General features: G+C 36.4%; 1 protein-coding gene across 3 annotated transcripts in view; it reads right to left on the bottom strand.

Annotated features, from left to right (window-relative positions):
- LOC141764111 (B-cell lymphoma/leukemia 11A-like) overlaps window positions 1-3,014 on the bottom strand; it is a 145,034-nt gene extending 142,020 nt beyond the window's left edge. For all 3 annotated transcript variants that reach the window (XR_012593220.1, XR_012593221.1, XM_074629067.1), the window contains exon 1: window positions 2,513-3,014. Coding sequence is in view for 1 of the 3 variants with exons in the window: in XM_074629067.1 (XP_074485168.1) it covers window positions 2,513-2,567 (55 nt within the window). In the remaining 2 variants the exon portion in view is untranslated. The remainder of the gene's footprint in view (window positions 1-2,512) is intronic.
- Window positions 3,015-18,059: the final 15,045 nt, after the last annotated feature.

The raw sequence follows: 18,059 nt of genomic DNA, 5'->3' as shown, positions 1-18,059 counted from the left end.
ATATATTTAGAAAGAAAGACAGAAAGAGCACACTTCGATAAGGACTGACATGTTCAGCTCGCAGGCAGCAGCCAAACGATTAAGTCGCTTGACCCTCTTTATTGTGCTGCCAATCTCGCTTTTTTAATGAACCTAACACCTCTGAGAATCAAAAAATAGATTCTAATTTGAGTTCAAGATGATTGGACCCCATTTCGTTAAAAGTGCTGGGATCTCGTGAACCAAGGTTAGACATTGAGGGGTTGGATGTGGAGTAGGTCCCTGAAGTACCGGCAGAAAAGAGAGAGAGGAGAGAGAGAGAGAGAGAGAGAGAGAAGAGAGAAGAGAGAGGAGAGAGCATTTTAAAAGAAGTAATCTAGCCACACGGTAAACGACATTGGGCGCCCCGACTGGGATGTTGAGATAAGATGTGATGAATTCTTGCCGCCGGTTCAACCTTTAATTCCGTGTCGGGTCAGACGAGAAGGTGGTGAGGGACTATGCAAGATAGGCCCTGTTACCTGTATGTTCAGCTGCATTAAAGATGAGGGAATTCGCCCCTATTTTACTGCAGCTTATCTTAACCAGCTTATGCCACGGACATAGGCGGGGGTGTGTGAGGCTGGGTTAGGTGGAAAGATTTTCTTCAAACCAAATAATCTCATTTTTGATGCCACGCAAGAGTGATGTGAATAACTTTGAAAACTAAAGTATAATCCTTTTCTCAGACATCCGACTGCGGCAGAATCTAAAGTAGTTTAGGCCGGTGTTTCCCACTGGGCCGCAGTCTGTTTCACTATCAGAGAAATCATTACAGGCCTCTTCGTTTGCCATTTTAGATTTCTTTTTATGGCTCAATCAATAATTTCATTTCAGGGGATTTCTTTTTCATGTTCAAATGGAGTTTATAAAAAGAAACATAAATAGGTACATTTCCTCTGCCTGTATAAATATGTAATTAAGTGTTAATTTGCTCACCAAAAACAAGATTATGCAAAGTGTGATCAAATCAATCATTTTAGTTGTTCAAATAAATAAATATGAATATATAAAAACATCATTCTTACTAACTGAACTCACAAAATCTGGGTCAGAGCCGAGAATAGAAATTATAAAGGTTAAATGAAACATCTTTACAAGTGTAAAGAAAGTTTTTTTTTACAAAATAAATTGTATATTTTTGTAATACGTTCTATGCCATAATGCCTATAACTGTCTTTAAAACACTTTATTCTCTATGAATATTTTGAATATTCCACATTTTGTTTCCTCTTTTAGAATCCCGAGCACAAGGAGCATAAAATATACAATATAGTTTCCGCTAAAGCAATCCTCTGCATGGGCTTGGTCAAGCAGCAGCAGCAAAGGGGGGAAATAAAGTGGATCAAGTTCAAGTTCATAAGTGGTCTACAGGACTCCAATCACAGTGCGCCCCCCACTGGCAAACCTTTTGACAATTACCCCCCTCACATGAAGGCATACATGTTGCGAGAGCATAATTGGTTTTCCAACCGAAATGGGAGCAACATGCAGAGACACATTTACCACGAAAAAAATAATTAAGGACAAAATGAATGAATCCTGATCTCCACTGAGCAACTTAAATTATAACAATCCGTATATTTGGAGACCTGTCTCCGCATTCACTGACATAAGCCTATAAGAGTGTATTGATAAATCAGAGGATGATGGGAAATAAATCTCCTATAAACATAAACGCATCTGAAAAATCCCACCATGCAATCTCAGTCCCTGCTTTATTATAACACGCGCGTAAAAACCACTTCTCTCCTCTCCACATATAGTTGTGAAATCGCGCACGGACATTCACGTAGATTAACACAACATATATGTGATAATAACACCTGACAACACACTGCTCATTAAAAAACATGATGTGAAAACAGCAGCTGTGGGGAATTTTTACGACAACAGAAACTGTGTTCCGTAACGCACACGAGGTCTCCGGACAAGTGGGCATGTAAACACCACTTCCTTGTGTCCAAAACCAGCTTCCAAACCTCTGTAAATACAATCTAACAACAAAAAAGGTTAACAACGTGCGTTTGCTGTGGTGGAACAGCTTTTACGCGCTTCACCTGGAAACTTGTGAGCAGCTGTATAGTATAGTATAGTATAGTATAGTATAGTATAGTATAGTATAGTAGGAGGCTTGTGCTGCCTTCATATAGGCAAAAGGTCTCTGGCCATAAAGCCCCACATGCATGCCCTTTAATGGCGAAAGAAACCTTGAAGGCTGCGTTATACAACACGGTGTAGAAGTACAAGTTGAAGCAGCTCTCTGTCACGTTGTTTGAAAACTTCCACCCAGAGGATCCCATGATCCATTCCCAAATAGTCTTGGATATGTGTGCGTTTTTTTGGGTGAGCTGATTTCACTCAGGACAGCGGTGTGTCTGCAGTATCCTATTCTAATTCCCACCGAGGAAGTTGCCCCCTGCACGGTAACACAAACAAGAGGTGGCTGGCTGTTAAATGTAAGTCAAAAATGCCCAAATTCATCTCCACTTACGCGAAAACTCCCGTTTGCTCAAGTGCTGTGGTTTGCCTTGCTTGCGGCGAGACATGTTGTGTTCAGTGGAGGCGGCTCTTCAGCTGAGTTCACATTGGGAAATCCGTTCCTATAAGGTAGACTCCAAATGAAATCTCTTCATTGATGCTGTCTGACATCCAAATAGGGAAAAAGAAGAAAAGAAAAAAAAGAAAAGAAAAAATTGAACTGCAGATCATACAACAGAGGGCGAGGAGGCGTCGCGCGCTACGGGCTGTGAGGACCTCTTCATGACTTTTTTGCGCAAAGAAGAAGAGAGAAGAGAGAGTAGAGTGATGTGATGTGATGGGGGTTACTGAGATACCCCCCTGAGCTGAGCTGCAAGTTCAAGTGCGGACGTGACGTTCCTGCGAACTTGAACGTCAGGAGATGGACGGACTGAGACATAGAAAACATGGGCAGGGCTGAAGCCGGCCAGTGGGAGGGGGACAAGCTGCAATAAAAGACCAATGGACACTCATTATGGACTACCTATGGAAGGAGGGAGGGAGGGGGGAGAGAGAGAGACCCTGAAGACACCAATGGACAGAGGGGATCAAGGGGGCTGGGCTAAGAGAGAGAGAGACAGAGAGAGAGAGAGAGAGAGAGAGAGAGAGAGAGAGTTGTGCATGGAGGTGGAGGAGCAGCTAGAAAGCGCACGGAGCGCAGGAGGAGGAGAAGGGAGGATAAACCCAGCTTTACTGCTCCATTCATATTTATTAGAGTTTATTTCCAGGCAGATATGAATATTGAGTGATTATGTAAATTTACAGTGTAGACTGGAGATTGTATTTTTTACATAGAGGTGGGATGAAGCGTTTTTATTTCCTCACAATTATTACTTTAATTATATATTATATATATATATATATATATATATATATATATATGTTATTATTATTATTATTATTAATATTATTATTATTAAATAAATGTGTACACATATATATATATACATATTTATTTATTTATTTATCTCTCTCTATATATATGTTATTATTATTATTATTATTATTATCATTATTAAATCAATAAATGTATATTATGTGTATACACATTTATTTATTTAATAATGATAATAATAATAATAACATATATATATATATTGCCATGGCGTTTATTGCCAAAGCATTTTTATTTCCTCATAATTATAACTTTTATTTTTTTATTTTTTTATTTTTTTATTTATTTATTTATTTACTTTTTGTTAAATTTGTTTCATTTGTGTGATTAAAGGACCAATGAGGAAGAAGAGCTGTTAATACGGTTTCCCTCTGTGGAAGGATGATCTATAACAACTTTCTGAACCTGCTATAAAGTGGCCTTACACAGGTTAACACAGGTGGCCTAAATGAAAGAAAGAGAGGGAGATAAGAAGATCAAATTTATATATATGTAATATAAAATGATCCGATTGTGGGTTCATTGGACTGCTAATAAAGACAAATAATAAGAAAAAATACTATAGACCTATTAAAAAATGGATTTTAGCTTACATTTAGAATCCAATGTCTTTTGATTTATGGGCTACAGCATAATATGATTTGATGTTATCAAACAGCTTGTTAAAGGTGTTAAATCTATGCGTGAACAATGCACCTGAGTCTGTATTCAAAAACTATAAAGTGAAGCTTATCTTAATGTTTTCATCTGACAGGTTGTCTATGTGATGGATAAGCAGACACATTTCTTAACAGAATACAACTGGCGACACACTTATGATTACACAAATAAAAGCCTCAAATTTAAAGCCATATGGGGGCATTACAAAACACATTGTAATATTCTGTTATGGTGTTGTGGTACTGCATAAAGAATAAATCTGGCCTATTCAAATGATTTAGCATGGCTGTTGAGTTTTTTATAGTTTTATTGTGATTTTTATAGCCAGTACTGTACAGGAGCACTGTACAGGCTGTAAAGTCTTCTGGATTTACAATCACATGCAAGAAGGCAAATAATGTAATATTTGAAACCAAAAGAGTAAACTAATTATGACCAAATCATTTGAACATTTTTTTTATTCATAGCTATAATTTTCCTATTGTTGTGATTGTGTCTTTTTTTGCTGAAGTTACAAATTGCAATATTTATCTTATTACATAAAAGCACAAGAAAAAAACAGCTAAATGTTTTCATCCTTCAGGGACACCATTGATGATCAATGCATCAATGAAGTGTGGCTGCACTTTAAATGAAATGATAATAACTGCTGTGTAACAGAACCTCAAAGGGGTGTTTAGCTTAAACAATGAATGTCAGAAGGTAGATGAAGGTACAACCTAACTCACAGCTCACCTGGGCCCCATTGATATAATTGTATACATTATATGAATGACGAAAATAACCCAAATAGGCCTTTTTTTTAATATCTATAATATCTATAATTCACACATACACCCACGTTTCATGTTGGTGAAAAATATACATATAGCTTGTGCCGGTATTCCAAATAGACAAACTGGTGGTTTGATTTCATTAGATTTTTTTTTTTTAAAGTATGAGTTTTAGTATTTTGTTATTGGTGCCATGAAAGCCTCATAATTGATCAGGCTCAACAACTGTAGCGTGTCTAAGCCCTGTCAGCTCAATGCAGTACTTTGGCGCCATCTAGTGTTTCAATTGGACATTGATTCCAAATAGAAATCATGATGCCAGTAGTCATATGATTGTACAGAGCATTGAGTTGGGCTATTTTTTTTTTTTCTTTTTTCTAAAGGCTTCAGAATTGCACAGAATTATCTTTGTCTTATTACAAATGTGACGCACACAAAATGTATGGTCACTGCTCAAAATTATTGTATTTTCTGGAGCTGTGTGATATACGCCACTTACCTATGTGTGACCTAAGTTCAAATACACTAAGTGAGGCAATCTGTTTGAATTTAGAAAAAAGTGGTTGTGTCATTTTGTTAACTGGTATTGACTTATGTTTGTTTTAATTAGGATCCGGATGGAGAATCTGAAAGGATTTCATCCTTAAGAAGTTGATGTATTAATAATGTAAGATAACTTACGATAACGTACTTCTTGTTTATTATATAATTGTAAGCATGGCAATTTATATTGATTTAATGTGTTTATTGTACAGAAATATCGTCATCATCATTCATCATTCGTCATCTATTCTCCACCCATTATCCTTCCTCAATAAATGGTTAAATGGCTCTTGGATCCTGGTTATTCTTTTGTTATTATACTGTTTTGACTTGCACCAACATAACCAAAGCAAATTCCTAGTGTTTATCCTTTACACCTGGCAATAAACACAATTCTGATTCTGGTGTTAGTAATGTGCATACCAGCTAGAAGTTCTATGGTCCAGTCTAACTAATATTCTCAAATAAGGCAATAATAATCTTATTTAAATTCAGATTATAAAGACTTTTTCAGTCACATATTTGTTTATTTGACTTTTGGTAATTTCTTGAACTTTCAAATGTACTGTCTTATTTTAAAAGACCAGTAGGTGGCAGTGCTGCGCCTGATTGATAGATAGATTGATAGACTTTGAGAAGCCACTAGCTACCTCACCTCTGCCTGCCACATTATGTTTCCTGTTTTCTCCAGTAAGTGACATGTTAAGTGCACAAAACACAATATCAATAAGTTGGAGACAAATGTGTACCCATTCATTTTGGTGAAGAAGTAGTAGTTTAGTAGTTAAATGAGTTTTGACAAGACTGACCATGGAGTGAATGAGGGGGAAAGTACAAGTGACACTGATTGTTTAAAATTGGAAAATGTTTAATAAATATAGTTAGAGAAGACTTTGAATGAGAAGCAAAACAGTTTACCTGCCTCATTATTTTTCCTGTTTTCTCAGACACACACACACGACCGTCTGCAATTTCTATGAATACTATAGTGCTAATACTGCTACTCAAATGGGCAACTCAGTAACATATATGACACTATTACACTACCATAATACCTACTTTTTAATGCTTATTACATACAGGCTATAACAAAATTATACACAAATATGTGTTTTTATTTATAAGATACTTTCTGGTGGGAATATTCCTGAGCAGTTCAAGACCTATTTTAAAACAAATGCTCAGGTCCATTCTTACTCAGCCCGTCAATCTCTAGATCTTCATCCTCCCAAATTCCTCACTAGTAGAGGTCAATTGTCGATAAGATTAAGGGGAACCAAATTATGGAGTAGCCTTTCACATCTATCAATAAACTGTTCATCTGTCAAATGTTTCAAAAGTCGCTTAAAGGGTCATTTAATTGCTGTCTTGTAATTGCTTTTCCCCATGTTGTCCATGTATCTGTTTTTATGTTTTTTATTTTTTCCCACTCACAATGTAGTTTGGTTATGATTGCCCAGAACTCTTTATAGATATTTAAATTAATATCCTCCTCACAAACACTAACCATACACTTCCATGCAACAAACACACACACACACACATTTGTCTTTTTTGATATATTTACTGTATTGTTATTGTTGTTATTATATATATCTTGTCCTAATTGTTGGTCATCACTATTATGTAGTCATATTATTTCTTTATATTAATCTTGTCTCTAGATGGAGGCTTCAGATAAGCCCAGTGTTTTTTTTTTGCCCCTTTCTGCACTGTATATCATTATTATTATTTTTTTTTGGTATGTTGTATAGTCTTAAATTGTGTCAAACAAATAAACAAAATTATAGAGCTACACTGTTGAGAATTTCCCAGTAAAATATCAGTAAAGAACTGGCAGCAGGGTTGCCTTTATGTTACTTTAAAATTAACATTATTATACTGTCGCTGAAATTTAATGAAAAATACAGTTTGAACTGGTTGTTTTTTTATTAATTTCACAGTATTTTACAGTTAATTTACTGTTTAAAGATACATTATATAGCTGTTTTTCACCTTTCTTTTACATTATCTTACTGATTTGTTTTAATGCACTATTTAGGTTGTATTTTTTACATACATTTTAATAAACATTATTTTTTGCCTAGATGAATAGACTTAGCAGGTTACAGACATAGGAATAGTTACACTAAATACAATAAAAGGATTTGATGCGCGTGTGCGTAAAGTTTGTTTGGAGCGCCCGCAGCGCGGCGCGACCTGCTCCTCTGTTTACCTGCTGTAGTACCGCAGGTAACCGGATCGGCTTGTGCGTGCGCGAATGTTGGTTTGAGGGAAAGGACAACGCATTTGGGCTTTACAGGGTAAGTTAAGAAAGAAAACATAAACAGAAAACTGTTCTCCACCTTTTCATTGTGAAAGAGCAACAATGAGTCATGATCATTGGTCGTTGACCAGAACTGTTACTTCATCATTCACTCAGTCAATCCGGCCGTCCAGTCCTGAGACTAACCAGGCTCTCTCTCCAGAGGAGGTCTGAACCTGGTCCCCGCAGCTCCTGTTGTGAGAAGGGCTGATAGTCCTCATGTAGCTCAGAGGAGAGCCGGTCCGAGCCTCTACTCCAGACTGACGCATTGTCAGAAAGGAGATGTCCTCTAGGCTGACTTCAGTGACCTTCAGTCAGCCTTGAGGAGAGGTTCCGGCCGGATCTACTCCGAACAACCTAGCTTTCCAGCCAATCCCCTTCACGGGATCCCCCTTTAGAAAAAGCTGATAGTCCTCATGTAGCTCAGAGGAGAGTCTTCGGTCACTGATGATGTCACAGGAGAGTTAGTTTAATCTGATTGTCAAGACTTTCTGGCAATTGTAGTGTCCCATGTGTCTACTACTACTCTGTCAATCTCTGTGAGAAATCATTGACTTCATTGAATGAACTATGACTACTACTATGTTGATGTTAATTTGAAAAACCTAAATACGGTCAAATTTATCAAACTGTTCTAAGCCTTAAAGGTCCCATATTGTAAAAAGTGAGATGTTCAGGTATCTTTTATTATTAAGCAGGTTTAAACAAGCAGTCAGGAGTACTATGCATGTGTGATGTCACAAATCTACGATATATGGAACATTTAAATGTAAATGTGTCCCAGTTTATTTCCAGTTGCAGTGTATGTGAATGACATCAGCTGACAGAAAGTAAACATGGACCTAAACTGTTGCCTAGCAACGCAATTATGTTGCAGTTCCATTGAAATGCACTAAAACGGAGCATTTCAGACAGAGGGTGAATACAGGTATATGTCAGGCAGACAGCATGAGGAAAATAACGGGTTTTTTTAACATTACAGCATGTAAACATATGGGACCTTTAAAAAAATGAAGGGCACTGTCATTTTGATGCTTGGGCTACATGTTTATTGGCATAGCCTAGCGTCTGCGTTGGACAATTCTATGGCAAGCTGTTTTAACATTTAATAGCTAAGCTTGACTATCTGGAATTAACATTAGAGATATCCACAATTGCATTTTGATTAGTCGTAATGACATTAGAACGGAAAAGAATGCTGTCATATATAGCGGCACAGAATATCACAATTACTGATCAAATGCTTTGATATAGAGTAGAATACAATAGCATCATAAAGAGCGTGATAGAATGCTGACATATAGAGCTGAATAGACATTCCTATGACATCATCATTTATGATGTCACAGAGGCAACATTCTATGATGTCAATGATAATGTTGCAGTTTATGTAACATTATCATTTATGATGTCACAGAGGCAACATTCTATGATGTCAATGATAATGTTGCAGTTTATGTAACATTATCATTTATGATGTCACAGAGGCAATATTCCATGATCTCAATGACGATGTCACAGGAATGTTAGTTTAATCTGAATGACAGAAATCATTGACTTCATCAGAGGAACTATGACTACTCCTATGTTGATGTAAATTTTTTTTTAAAAATACACAATAGGTGTACGATAGTACAATAGCAAGTTCAACATACTTTTGTGCGAATAAACAGTTGTATGTGTCTTTTCGGACACACTGAGAAGTAATTAACGTCATTACTTCCCCCTTGCCGGTTGGAGACGCATAACCATGGTAACCTGTGCCAACCTCATGTGTTAAAATCGACGGTTTGTGAGATATAGAGTCTGAATTAATTTCAAATATTTATTAAACCGAGCAAAGTGAAATCTTATATTTACAGTTAAATTGAAGTGTTATTGATGTTACAGAACTGTCTGTCGACATGTATTATCAACGTTGTCTTCACTACCGCATTGCATTGTGGGATATTTCTGCCAACGTAATGTTCAGCGTTGCATACTGTAATATTTTACTGGAAATAGTATGCAATTTGCGTACTATAGGTTTTATACTTAGGTTTCGGACCTACTAAAATATCTCACATACTGTTTTAGCGTACTAAATAGCATGTTAGTATGGAATTTTGGACACAACCACAAACTGTGATGTCACTGATGATGTCACAGTTTATGTGACATGATCATTTATGATCTCACAGATGAAACCACTGATGATGTCACAGGAATGTTAGTTTAGTCTGAATGAAGGAGATCATTGACTTCATCAAGGGAACTGTGAATACGACTATGTTAATGTTGATTAAAAAAAATCAAAATAAAGTAAAATATGCTACCTAAAAAAAAACACTAAGACAAATGAAAAGCATTAATGCTTAATGCATTAATGCTTTCCCTTCGTGGTTAATGGCGTTGCCTTGCGTCTGCGTCGGGCGACCTTCCGTCTGCTGACAGTGGAGGACCTGCGAGTCTTCGGCCTTCGGTCCCCATCTGCGAGTGGCCTGTCGTCCTACGCGTGGCAGTATCAACAAAACACTTGTTTTTTGATCTGTGATTGATGGGCGTAACGGGGGTTCTATAAGTAAACTTTCGACGACGTTCCCTGATGTCACTTATGATGTCACAGTTTATGTGACATCATTTATGACATCACAATGGCAACATTCCATCATGTCACTTATGATGTCACAGGAGAGTTAGTTTAATCTGATTGTCAAGACTTTCTGGCAATTGTAGTGCCCCATGTGTCTACTACTACTCTGTCAATCTCTGTGAGAAATCATTGACTTCATTGAATGAACTATGACTACTACTATGTTGATGTTAATTTGAAAAACCTAAAGGTATCTTTTATTATTAAGCAGGTTTAAACAAGCAGTCAGGAGTACTATGCATGTGTGATGTCACAAATCTACGATATATGGAACATTTAAATGTAAATGTGTCCCAGTTTATTTCAAGTTGCAGTGTATGTGAATGACATCAGCTGACAGAAAGTAAACATGGACCTAAACTGTTGCCTAGCAACGCAATTATGTTGCAGTTCCATTGAAATGCACTAAAACGGAGCGTTTCAGACAGAGGGTGAATACAGGTATATGTCAGGCAGACAGCATGAGGAAAATAACGTTTTTTTTTAACATTACAGCATGTAAACATATGGGACCTTTAAAAAAATGAAGGGCACTGTCATTTTGATGCTTGGGCTACATGTTTATTGGCATTGCCTAGCGTCTGCGTTGGACAATTCTATGGCAAGCTGTTTTAACATTTAATAGCTAAGCTTGACTATCTGGAATTAACATTAGAGATATCCACAATTGCATTTTGATTAGTTGTAATGACATTAGAACGGAAAAGAATGCTGTCATATATAGCGGCACAGAATATCACAATTACTGATCAAATGCTTTGATATAGAGTAGAATACAATAGCATCATAAAGAGCGTGATAGAATGCTGACATATAGAGCTGAATAGACATTCCTATGACATCATCATTTATGATCTCACAGAGGCAACATTCTATGATGTCAATGATAATGTTGCAGTTTATGTAACATTATCATTTATGATGTCACAGAGGCAACATTCTATGATGTCGATGATAATGTTGCAGTTTATGTAACATTATCATTTATGATGTCACAGAGGCAATATTCCATGATCTCAATGACGATGTCACAGGAATGTTAGTTTAATCTGAATGACAGAAATCATTGACTTCATCAGAGGAATTATGACTACTACTATGTTGATGTAAATTTTTTTTTAAAAATAGACAATAGGTGTACGATAGTACAATAGCAAGTTCAACATACTTTTGTGCGAATAAACAGTTGTATGTGTCTTTTCGGACACACTGAGAAGTAATTAACGTCATTACTTCCCCCTTGCCGGTTGGAGACGCATAACCATGGTAACCTGTGCCAACCTCATGTGTTAAAATCGACGGTTTGTGAGATATAGAGTCTGAATTAATTTCAAATATTTATTAAACCGAGCAAAGTGAAATCTTATATTTACAGTTAAATTGAAGTGTTATTGATGTTACAGAACTGTCTGTCGACATGTATTATCAACGTTGTCTTCACTACCGCATTGCATTGTGGGATATTTCTGCCAACGTAATGTTCAGCGTTGCATACTGTAATATTTTACTGGAAATAGTATGCAATTTGCGTACTATAGGTTTTATACTTAGGTTTCGGACCTACTAAAATATCTCACATACTGTTTTAGTGTACTAAATAGCATGTTAGTATGGAATTTTGGACACAACCACAAACTGTGATGTCACTGATGATGTCACAGTTTATGTGACATGATCATTTATGATCTCACAGATGAAACCACTGATGATGTCACAGGAATGTTAGTTTAGTTTGAATGAAGGAGATCATTGACTTCATCAAGGGAACTGTGAATACGACTATGGTAATGTTGATTAAAAAAAATCAAAATAAAGTAAAATATGCTACCTAAAAAAAAACACTAAGACAAATGAAAAGCATTAATGCTTAATGCATTAATGCTTTCCCTTCGTGGTTAATGGCGTTGCCTTGCGTCTGCGTCGGGCGACCTTCCGTCTGCTGACAGTGGAGGACCTGCGAGTCTTCGGCCTTCGGTCCCCGTCTGCGAGTGGCCTGTCGTCCTACGCGTGGCAGTATCAACAAAACACTTGTTTTTTGATCTGTGATTGATGGGCGTAACGGGGGTTCTATAAGTAAACTTTCGACGACGTTCCCTGATGTCACTTATGATGTCACAGTTTATGTGACATCATTTATGACATCACAATGGCAACATTCCATCATGTCACTTATGATGTCACAGGAGAGTTAGTTTAATCTGATTGTCAAGACTTTCTGGCAATTGTAGTGTCCCATGTGTCTACTACTACTCTGTCAATCTCTGTGAGAAATCATTGACTTCATTGAATGAACTATGACTACTACTATGTTGATGTTAATTTGAAAAACCTAAAGGTATCTTTTATTATTAAGCAGGTTTAAACAAGCAGTCAGGAGTACTATGCATGTGTGATGTCACAAATCTACGATATATAGAACATTTAAATGTAAATGTGTCCCAGTTTATTTCAAGTTGCAGTGTATGTGAATGACATCAGCTGACAGAAAGTAAACATGGACCTAAACTGTTGCCTAGTAACGCAATTATGTTGCAGTTCCATTGAAATGCACTAAAACGGAGCGTTTCAGACAGAGGGTGAATACAGGTATATGTCAGGCAGACAGCATGAGGAAAATAAAGGTTTTTTTTAACATTACAGCATGTAAACATATGGGACCTTTAAAAAAATGAAGGGCACTGTCATTTTGATGCTTGGGCTACATGTTTATTGGCATAGCCTAGCGTCTGCGTTGGACAATTCTATGGCAAGCTGTTTTAACATTTAATAGCTAAGCTTGACTATCTGGAATTAACATTAGAGATATCCACAATTGCATTTTGATTAGTTGTAATGACATTAGAACGGAAAAGAATGCTGTCATATATAGCGGCACAGAATATCACAATTACTGATCAAATGCTTTGATATAGAGTAGAATACAATAGCATCATAAAGAGCGTGATAGAATGCTGACATATAGAGCTGAATAGACATTCCTATGACATCATCATTTATGATCTCACAGAGGCAACATTCTATGATGTCAATGATAATGTTGCAGTTTATGTAACATTATCATTTATGATGTCACAGAGGCAACATTCTATGATGTCAATGATAATGTTGCAGTTTATGTAACATTGTCATTTATGATGTCACAGAGGCAATATTCCATGATCTCAATGACGATGTCACAGGAATGTTAGTTTAATCTGAATGACAGAAATCATTGACTTCATCATACTTCATCATACTACTATGTTGATGTCAATTTAAAAAAAAAAAATACACAATAGGTGTACGATAGTACAATAGCAAGTTCAACATACTTTTGTGTGAATAAACAGTTGTATGTGTCTTTTCGGACACACTGAGAAGTAATTAACGTCATTACTTCCCCCTTGCCGGTTGGAGACGCATAACCATGGTAACCTGTGCCAACCTCATGTGTTAAAATCGACGGTTTGTGAGATATAGAGTCTGAATTAATTTCAAATATTTATTAAACCGAGCAAAGTGAAATCTTATATTTACAGTTAAATTGAAGTGTTATTGATGTTACAGAACTGTCTGTCGACATGTATTATCAACGTTGTCTTCACTACCGCATTGCATTGTGGGATATTTCTGCCAACGTAATGTTCAGCGTTGCATACTGTAATATTTTACTGGAAATAGTATGCAATTTGCGTACTATAGGTTTTATACTTAGGTTTCGGACCTACTAAAATATCTCACATACTGTTTTAGCGTACTAAATAGCATGTTAGTATGGAATTTTGGACACAACCACAAACTGTGATGTCACTGATGATGTCACAGTTTATGTGACATGATCATTTATGATCTCACAGATGAAACCACTGATGATGTCACAGGAATGTTAGTTTAGTCTGAATGAAGGAGATCATTGACTTCATCAAGGGAACTGTGAATACGACTATGTTAATGTTGATTAAAAAAAATCAAAATAAAGTAAAATATGCTACCTAAAAAAAAACACTAAGACAAATGAAAAGCATTAATGCTTAATGCATTAATGCTTTCCCTTCGTGGTTAATGGCGTTGCCTTGCGTCTGCGTCGGGCAACCTTCCGTCTGCTGACAGTGGAGGACCTGCGAGTCTTCGGCCTTCGGTCCCCGTCTGCGAGTGGCCTGTCGTCCTACGCGTGGCAGTATCAACAAAACACTTGTTTTTTGATCTGTGATTGATGGGCGTAACGGGGGTTCTATAAGTAAACTTTCGACGACGTTCCCTGATGTCACTTATGATGTCACAGTTTATGTGACATCATTTATGACATCACAATGGCAACATTCCATCATGTCACTTATGATGTCACAGGAGAGTTAGTTTAATCTGATTGTCAAGACTTTCTGGCAATTGTAGTGTCCCATGTGTCTACTACTACTCTGTCAATCTCTGTGAGAAATCATTGACTTCATTGAATGAACTATGACTACTACTATGTTGATGTTAATTTGAAAAACCTAAAGGTATCTTTTATTATTAAGCAGGTTTAAACAAGCAGTCAGGAGTACTATGCATGTGTGATGTCACAAATCTACGATATATAGAACATTTAAATGTAAATGTGTCCCAGTTTATTTCAAGTTGCAGTGTATGTGAATGACATCAGCTGACAGAAAGTAAACATGGACCTAAACTGTTGCCTAGTAACGCAATTATGTTGCAGTTCCATTGAAATGCACTAAAACGGAGCGTTTCAGACAGAGGGTGAATACAGGTATAGTCAGGCAGACAGCATGAGGAAAATAAAGGTTTTTTTTAACATTACAGCATGTAAACATATGGGACCTTTAAAAAAATGAAGGGCACTGTCATTTTGATGCTTGGGCTACATGTTTATTGGCATAGCCTAGCGTCTGCGTTGGACAATTCTATGGCAAGCTGTTTTAACATTTAATAGCTAAGCTTGACTATCTGGAATTAACATTAGAGATATCCACAATTGCATTTTGATTAGTCGTAATGACATTAGAACGGAAAAGAATGCTGTCATATATAGCGGCACAGAATATCACAATTACTGATCAAATGCTTTGATATAGAGTAGAATACAATAGCATCATAAAGAGCGTGATAGAATGCTGACATATAGAGCTGAATAGACATTCCTATGACATCATCATTTATGATCTCACAGAGGCAACATTCTATGATGTCAATGATAATGTTGCAGTTTATGTAACATTGTCATTTATGATGTCACAGAGGCAATATTCCATGATCTCAATGACGATGTCACAGGAATGTTAGTTTAATCTGAATGACAGAAATCATTGACTTCATCATACTTCATCATACTACTATGTTGATGTCAATTTAAAAAAAAAAATACACAATAGGTGTACGATAGTACAATAGCAAGTTCAACATACTTTTGTGTGAATAAACAGTTGTATGTGTCTTTTCGGACACACTGAGAAGTAATTAACGTCATTACTTCCCCCTTGCCGGTTGGAGACGCATAACCATGGTAACCTGTGCCAACCTCATGTGTTAAAATCGACGGTTTGTGAGATATAGAGTCTGAATTAATTTCAAATATTTATTAAACCGAGCAAAGTGAAATCTTATATTTACAGTTAAATTGAAGTGTTATTGATGTTACAGAACTGTCTGTCGACATGTATTATCAACGTTGTCTTCACTACCGCATTGCATTGTGGGATATTTCTGCCAACGTAATGTTCAGCGTTGCATACTGTAATATTTTACTGGAAATAGTATGCAATTTGCGTACTATAGGTTTTATACTTAGGTTTCGGACCTACTAAAATATCTCACATACTGTTTTAGCGTACTAAATAGCATGTTAGTATGGAATTTTGGACACAACCACAAACTGTGATGTCACTGATGATGTCACAGTTTATGTGACATGATCATTTATGATCTCACAGATGAAACCACTGATGATGTCACAGGAATGTTAGTTTAGTCTGAATGAAGGAGATCATTGACTTCATCAAGGGAACTGTGAATACGACTATGTTAATGTTGATTAAAAAAAATCGAGATAAAGTAAAATATGCTACCTAAAAAAAAACACTAAGACAAATGAAAAGCATTAATGCTTAATGCATTAATGCTTTCCCTTCGTGGTTAATGGCGACCTTCCAGTCAGCCTACAGCAGAGGTTCCGGCCGGATCTGCTCCGGACAACCTAGCTTTTCAGCAATCTCCTCGGCAGGAAATTTGAACCTGATCGCAGCGCGGGTTCTATAAGTAAACTTTTCGAGCGAGGACTTTGACGTCAGTCATGACGTCTGTGTTGACATGACGTCAGTCATGACATCACAGACGATGATCTCCGATCAACCAATCAGTGGGCTAAATGCGATAGTTTATTCAACGTCAGCATCTACATTATTTAATGATATCATGAATAGTTCTGACCCAGAATCAGGGTTATTAAATGACCGTAATCAGACGATGAAATATCTAGACACAGTACTGGTTAGACCAGTACTGTGTCTAACCAGACTCTCTCTCCATAGGATATCTAAAGCTGGTATATATATATATATATATATATATGTGTGTGTGTGTGTGTGTGTGTGTGTGTGTGTGTGTGTGTGTGACGTCACCGGCCTCCCAAAACAGGCAGCACAAGAGCACAGAGCCCCCCCCCCCTTCCCCCCACCCAAGATATTAGTAATAACAGCATGTATGATATCTCTGCTTTTTGCCAGCACACTTTGCCAGATGTGTAACGTTATTACAAAAAGTGTTATATAGGTAAAGCTTGACTCATGCAGAATTGTATCAATACTATACTTGAATGTTTTCTGCATACATGTGGATCACGTTACACCCATTTTTGATTATTTGATTATATTTGTATCCAAATCATCCGTCTGCCACATGGCCTGATTTAGCAGCTGTCATAAATTCATAAAGAGTTTTTGTTTTGATTTTACTCTATAATTACCCAATAGTAATTCCAGGTTATTCTAATACTACAACTTGTCATTATATTGATTTTGCTCATCTTACTTTACTGTTATTTCCTGACAATTTCTGCACATTACTACGTACAATGTATTAGGCTATATGTACACTGTAAACAATTGCTGTTAATTTACAGCAGGATTTCAACAGTATTAACCTGTTATTGCTAAAAACAATGCTTTACTGTTAATACAAAAGAAAACCTGTTAAATTACGCTCATAGGCCGTTTTTTAACTGAACTATAATGCATTCTCAAAAAACAGCACTTTACTGCTGATCAACTGTCTAAAGTATCATCAGTAACAGTTTCATGCAGTATTTTTTTAATTCTGGGACCTGATCTGCACATGTGAGGCTTGTACATTGTACATGATTGTAAAATCAGTGAATTAGCTCTGTTCTTCACTCACATGTTGTGGTTTGCATTCTGTGCTTGTAGCCAGCTAGAGACAGACATATTGGGAAAAGTGTCAACAAGTCTATTATAGTCTTTTTCCTAAAAAGTGCCTTTAATTGTATTTAGTGTGACTATTCCTATGTCTGTAACCTGCTAAGTCTATTCATCTAGGCAAAAAAACAATGTTTATTAAAATGTATGTAAAAAATAAATAGTGCATTAAAACAAATCAGTAAGATAATGTAAAAGAAAGGTGAAAAAATACCTGTAAAATTAACTGTAAAATACTGTGAAATTAATTAAGAAAAACAGTTCAAACTGTATTTTTCAGTAACAGTAAAAAGCTGTACATTTC

The sequence above is a fragment of the Sebastes fasciatus genome, chromosome 3 (assembly GCF_043250625.1).
Source record: "Sebastes fasciatus isolate fSebFas1 chromosome 3, fSebFas1.pri, whole genome shotgun sequence".
Classification (NCBI taxonomy): Eukaryota; Metazoa; Chordata; class Actinopteri; order Perciformes; family Sebastidae; genus Sebastes; species Sebastes fasciatus.
This window is presented reverse-complemented; position numbering and strand designations above follow the sequence as displayed.